Below are 6,759 nucleotides of genomic sequence, written 5' to 3' on the forward strand. Positions count from 1 at the left end.
CGCCGCGCTGGGGCTGGGCCCGGCCCCGCGCCCCGTCCCGCACCCCTACGGCGCCCTGGCCCTGCCGCCCCACGGGCACCACGGGCACCACCCCCAGCACCTGCCCGTGCCCCCCGTGCCCCACCTGCCGCCGCCCCCCGCCCTGTTCAAGAGCGAGCCCCTGAACCACCGCGGGCACGGCCACGGGCACGGCGGCGACGGCTTCCTGCGGCACCTGGACAAGGGCAGCCCGGCACAGCCGCACTGACACCGGCGGGGAGCCCTGCGGGCTGGGGGGCAGGGTTGGGGGTGGGGGTGGCACCTGGACACGGGCAGCCCGGCACAGCCACACTGACACCGGCGGGCAGCCAGCTCTGGGAGCTGGGATCCAGCTTTGGGAGCTGGGATGGGATTGGGCTGCTGTGAGCACGGGCACAGCCGTGGATTCCAGTGGCACCTGGACACGGGCAGCCCGGCACAGCCACACTGACACCGGCGGGCAGCCAGCTCTGGGAGCTGGGATCCAGCTTTGGGAGCTGGGATGGGATTGAGCTGCTGTGAGCACGGGCAGAGCCGTGCATTCCAGTGGCACCTGGACACGGGCAGCCCGGCACAGCCACACTGACACCGGCGGGCAGCCAGCTCTGGGAGCTGGGATCCAGCTTTGGGAGCTGGGATGGGATTGAGCTGCTGTGAGCACGGGCAGAGCCGTGCATTCCAGTGGCACCTGGACACGGGCAGCCCGGCACAGCCACACTGACACCGGCGGGCAGCCAGCTCTGGGAGCTGGGATCCAGCTTTGGGAGCTGGGATGGGATTGAGCTGCTGTGAGCACGGGCAGAGCCGTGCATTCCAGTGGCACCTGGACACGGGCAGCCCGGCACAGCCACACTGACACCGGCGGGCAGCCAGCTCTGGGAGCTGGGATCCAGCTTTGGGAGCTGGGATGGGATTGAGCTGCTGTGAGCACGGGCAGAGCCGTGCATTCCAGTGGCACCTGGACACGGGCAGCCCGGCACAGCCACACTGACACCGGCGGGCAGCCAGCTCTGGGAGCTGGGATCCAGCTTTGGGAGCTGGGATGGGATTGAGCTGCTGTGAGCACGGGCAGAGCCGTGCATTCCAGTGGCACCTGGACACGGGCAGCCCGGCACAGCCACACTGACACCGGCGGGCAGCCAGCTCTGGGAGCTGGGATCCAGCTTTGGGAGCTGGGATGGGATTGAGCTGCTGTGAGCACGGGCAGAGCCGTGCATTCCAGTGGCACCTGGACACGGGCAGCCCGGCACAGCCACACTGACACCGGCGGGCAGCCAGCTCTGGGAGCTGGGATCCAGCTTTGGGAGCTGGGATGGGATTGAGCTGCTGTGAGCACGGGCAGAGCCGTGCATTCCAGTGGCACCTGGACACGGGCAGCCCGGCACAGCCACACTGACACCGGCGGGCAGCCAGCTCTGGGAGCTGGGATCCAGCTTTGGGAGCTGGGATGGGATTGAGCTGCTGTGAGCACGGGCAGAGCCGTGCATTCCAGTGGCACCTGGACACGGGCAGCCCGGCACAGCCACACTGACACCGGCGGGCAGCCAGCTCTGGGAGCTGGGATCCAGCTTTGGGAGCTGGGATGGGATTGAGCTGCTGTGAGCACGGGCAGAGCCGTGCATTCCAGTGGCACCTGGACACGGGCAGCCCGGCACAGCCACACTGACACCGGCGGGCAGCCAGCTCTGGGAGCTGGGATCCAGCTTTGGGAGCTGGGATGGGATTGAGCTGCTGTGAGCACGGGCAGAGCCGTGCATTCCAGTGGCACCTGGACACGGGCAGCCCGGCACAGCCACACTGACACCGGCGGGCAGCCAGCTCTGGGAGCTGGGATCCAGCTTTGGGAGCTGGGATGGGATTGAGCTGCTGTGAGCACGGGCAGAGCCGTGCATTCCAGTGGCACCTGGACACGGGCAGCCCGGCACAGCCACACTGACACCGGCGGGCAGCCAGCTCTGGGAGCTGGGATCCAGCTTTGGGAGCTGGGATGGGATTGAGCTGCTGTGAGCACGGGCAGAGCCGTGCATTCCAGTGGCACCTGGACACGGGCAGCCCGGCACAGCCACACTGACACCGGCGGGCAGCCAGCTCTGGGAGCTGGGATCCAGCTTTGGGAGCTGGGATGGGATTGAGCTGCTGTGAGCACGGGCAGAGCCGTGCATTCCAGTGGCACCTGGACACGGGCAGCCCGGCACAGCCACACTGACACCGGCGGGCAGCCAGCTCTGGGAGCTGGGATCCAGCTTTGGGAGCTGGGATGGGATTGAGCTGCTGTGAGCACGGGCGGGCGAGAAGCCGTACCCGTGCGACGTGTGCGGGCAGCGCTTCCGCTTCTCCAACATGCTCAAGGCGCACAAGGAGAAGTGCTTCCGTGTGACCAGCCCCGGCACCAGCCCCGGCCCCGGCCCCGCCGGCCCCGCGCTGCTGCCCGCGCCCTGCCCCACAGCCGCACTGACACCGGCGGGCAGCTCTGCGAGCTGGGAGCCAGGTTTGGGATTGGGCTGGGAGCTGGGCTGGGAGCTGGGATGGGAGCTGGGATGGGATTGGGCTGCTGTGAGCACGGGCACAGCCGTGGATTCCAGTGGCACCTGGACACGGGCAGCCCGGCACAGCCGCACTGACACCGGCGGGCAGCTCTGGGAGCTGGGAGCCAGGTTTGGGAGCTGGGATCCACCTCTGCGAGCTGGGATCCAGCTTTGGGAGCTGGGATGGGAGCTAGGATGGGATTGAGCTGCTGTGAGCATGGGCACAGCCGTGCATTCCAGTGGCACCTGGACACGGGCAGCCCGGCACAGCCGCACTGACACCGGCTGGGGTCAGGGGCCTGGGATCTGATCCAGCTCTGGGATCTGATCCAGCTCTGGGATCTGATCCAGCCCTGGGATCTGATCCAGCCCTGGGATCCAACCCTGGGATCCACCCTGGCTCTGGGATCTGATCCAGCTCTGGGATCCAGCCCTGGGATCCAGGATCCAGCCCTGGGATCCACCCTGGCTCTGGGATCCCCCCTCCCTCCCACCCCGCTCCTGGGCCGAGCTCTGCCCCACCCCCCGGTCCCCTCTCGAGGACCCCCAGGACTGAAATTCCCCAAATTTGTGTTTCCCGGTGACTTTTCTAAATCCCGGCTCCCGAGCCTGGTGGAATTTTCTAATTTCATATCAGCTGACGAGGTTTGCTTGGCTTTTATATCCTGGCCCTCTCCTCAAAGAGGAGGCGGGCCCGGGCTCTTTGTACTAATGGGAAAGGCTGTGAGTTAATTAATACAGAGCATTAATGATCACTGTGTACGTAATGATTCCTTTCAGCACCCCGAGCTCGGAGCATTCACCCAGAAAAGCAAAAAAAAAAAAGAGGAAAAAAGCAAAAAAAAAAACCCCTCCCGTTGTTTTTGTGTAGCTCTCCTAACACACTTCTTTATTTTACTACAGAAATTATTTTAGAGGTTTTTTGTATAGATCCTATTTAGTAGAGTCTGTTTCTAAAACAAAAAAAAGCCAAAAAAAAAATTGATGATGATGATGATAATAATAATAATAATTGTATTTCCATAAACGGTGTAATTTTTTCAGTGTAGCTGCACCTCTGTTGTACAATAGAGAAATTTTTATAATCAGCCCCAATGTGATTCCTCAAGGATGCTTTTCCCAAATTCCCCAACCCCACAACTCCAAGGTGCTTCAGAGAAGAGAGGAAAAAAAAAAACCCCAGAGAGGTCTCTGGAGAAGTCACCCAAACCGTGGCGATTTCTGGATTTAATTTATTTTTTAGGGCTTTTTTGGGTTGTTTTTGTTCTTTTTTTTAAATTTTATTTCCCTTTTCCCGGTTTCTCTTCAGCTGTCGGGGTCAGATATTCCTGCTGGATGTGGATCCAGGAAGGAATGGAATTTTATTGGGAGGGAGATTCTGCCCTGCAAATTCGGGAATTTGGGATGGGAAGTCCGGGAAAAAGCGGGATCTGCCAGCAGGGGGAGGCTCCCGAGGCAGGCGGGATTTCCGTGGGATTGGTGAATTTGGGGATGGATCCAGGGCTGCTTGGAATTCCTGGAATTCCTGGGGGGGGAGTGCAGTGGGATCAGGGAATTCCTGGGAGGGGAGTGCAGTGGGATCAGGGAATTCAGGAATTCCTGGGAGGGGAGTGCAGTGGGATCAGGGAAATTCCTGGGGGGGAGTGCAGTGGGATCAGGGAATTCAGGAATTCCTGAGAGGGGAGTGCAGTGGGATCAGGGTGTTCAGGATTTCTTGGGGGGGGGGTGCAGGGGGATCAGGGAATTCAGGAATTCCTGGGAGGGGAGTGCAGTGGGATCAGGGAATTCCTGGGAGGGGAGTGCAGTGGGATCAGGGAATTCAGGAATTCCTGAGAGGGGAATGCAGTGGGATCAGGGAATTCCTGGGGGGGAGTGCAGTGGGATCAGGGAATTCAGGAATTCCTGAGAGGGGAGTGCAGTGGGATCAGGGAATTCAGGAATTCCTGGGAGCAGGGAATGCAGTGGGATCAGGGAATTCCAGGGAGGGGAGTGCAGTGGGATCAGGGACTGGGAATTCCCGGAATTCCCAGGAGCTGCTGCCTGTTTTTTGGGAGATTTTGGGATGCAGCTGTCCCACAGCCCTGGAGTTCCCGGGCAGCTCCGTCCCAGGAATCCAGGATGGTTTTTAGGGCCAGAGTTGGGGATTTTGGGCAGGTCCAGCTCCAGGATGGGGAGCGGGAGTCCTTCCCCTGGGAATTGCCCCATTCCAGGGCTGGGATCCCTTGGGACCCCTCAGGTTGGATTTTCTCCCCCTGGATCCCGGAATTCGCTCCCCCTGCCAGAGCAGCGCCCAGAAAATCCCGAATTCCTGGGAATTCCTGGGAATTCCTGGGAATTCCTCCTCTCTGTGCTGCTTTTCCCACCCCAATCCCACCACACTCCGCTCCTGGGGGTCCCCACGGGGGGCTCTGCCCTGCTCGAGGTTTTTGGGATTCATTTTCGGCCAGAAAAGGCAGAATTCTCCCCCAGGACAGAGCTGGGTTGGGAAAACCTCTGGAATTTGCTCCTCCCTGGATGTTTTCCCAGCCTTTTCCTAATCCCAGAGTTGGGTTTTCCATAACATTGGAAATTTCCGGGTTGTTTTGGGCCCAAACCTCTCATTTTTGGCTGAGCTGAAAGCCCCTCCTGATGAAAAATGGCATTTTTAACCCTTTCCTCCAGAATGTTTAGATCCCTCTCTTCCCCTCTGGCAGGAAAAAATTCCAATCCTGAATTCCCAGCTGTTGCAATTCCCTGGAATTCTCTGCATTCCCCCTGCAGCCTCCAGTGGTGCCACAATTTCCTGCTCAGGATAATCCGGGATAATCCGATTTTTAAATGCTGAAAAACCCCAGAGTGAGCCATCAATAATTTGTGTTCCAGGTTTTCCAAAGCCGTTTTTCCTCCTCAATAAACTCTCCAGCATTCCAGGCTGCTCTTCCAAGAATTCCAGAATCTGGGATGGTTTTTTTTTTCCTGCTCTTCAGCTCCGCTCTGTATCGGATCATTCTGAGAATTTATGAACTTCCTTTCTGTGGAAGAAGATTAAAAATTCCAACCCCTCTTCCCGGTCTGGCCATGATTTTCCAAAGAAAAAAAAAAAAACAACAAAAAAAACCCCCAGGAAAATGGGGAAATTTGGTTTAAAAGCAGGAAATTCAAGGCTGGGATTTGTTGTGGTTTCTTAAACCTTGGATTTCCATTTTTGCTGCAGCCACAGAATTCCACAGGGATGGGAAAGTCCAAGGGGTTTGTCCGGGTGTTCCCTCCTTTCTGCACCTCCCACTTCTGCTTTATTTCCCCATTTCATTTTGCTTTCTTTTCCTATTTTATTTTGCTGCTTTCCCCCCTTTATTTTGCCTTTTCCCTCTTTTCTTTTGCTTCATTTTCCCACTTTACTTCCCCTTATTTGTCCCCATGTATTTTGCTTTTTTCCCCCCATTTATTTTGCCTTTTTTCCCATTTTACTTCGCTGCTTTTTCCCATTTTATTCCTGGGTGGGACCCGGGCTCGGCACCCCCAGAGCTGCACGCTTTTCTTGGGAATTCCTTCCCGAGGCTTTGGGATTTACCCTGAGAGTTTGGATTTACCCTGAGAGTTTGGGATTTACCCCGAGGGTTTGGGATTTACCCCGAGTTTGGGATTTACCCCGAGGGTTTGGGATTTACCCCGAGGGTTTGGGATTTACCCTGAGAGTTTGGATTTACCCCGAGGGTTTGGGATTTACCCCGAGTTTGGGATTTACCCCGAGGGTTTGGGATTTACCCCGAGTTTGGGATTTACCCCGAGGGTTTGGGATTTACCCCGAATTTGGGATTTACCCCGAGTTTGGGATTTACCCCGAGGGTTTGGGATTTACCCCGAGCCGCATTTTGGGGAGGCGGAGCCGGGAGGGGGCGGCGGAGCTGCCGCGATCCCAAAATGCGGGACAAACCGGGAGCCAGCGGGGCTGGCCCGGCTCCTGCGGGATCCCGGGGGCTGGGAAAGGCTCCGGGGCCGGCCCGGGGCTGGCCCGGCTCCTGCGGGATCCCGGGGGCTGGGAAAGGCTCCCGGCCCGCCCGGGCCCCCCCGGGCTCTGTCCCCGGCTGCTCCCGGGGCTCCGCAGTGGAAAATCACCGGGAGCGTCCGTGCCAAACCCGGGGCTGCGACGGTCCGGGATGAACCCGGGATGGTCCGGGATGAACCCGGGATGGTCCGGGATGAACCCGGGATGGTCCGGGATGAACCCGGGATGGTC

At 59.0% G+C, this 6,759-nt stretch overlaps 1 protein-coding gene across 1 annotated transcript in view; it reads left to right on the forward strand.

Moving 5' to 3' along the window:
* ZNF652 (zinc finger protein 652) overlaps positions 1–3,570 on the forward strand; it is a 21,496-nt gene extending 17,926 nt beyond the window's left edge. The window contains exons 7-8 of the mRNA XM_039700611.1: positions 1–233; positions 2,460–3,570. Coding sequence (XP_039556545.1) covers positions 1–233; positions 2,460–2,473 — 247 coding nt within the window. The 3' untranslated portion in view covers positions 2,474–3,570. The remainder of the gene's footprint in view (positions 234–2,459) is intronic.
* The last annotated feature ends 3,189 nt before the right edge of the window (positions 3,571–6,759 follow it).

This window comes from Passer montanus, unplaced genomic scaffold (genome assembly GCF_014805655.1).
Source record: "Passer montanus isolate IOZ18808 unplaced genomic scaffold, ASM1480565v1 scaffold142, whole genome shotgun sequence".
Classification (NCBI taxonomy): Eukaryota; Metazoa; Chordata; class Aves; order Passeriformes; family Passeridae; genus Passer; species Passer montanus.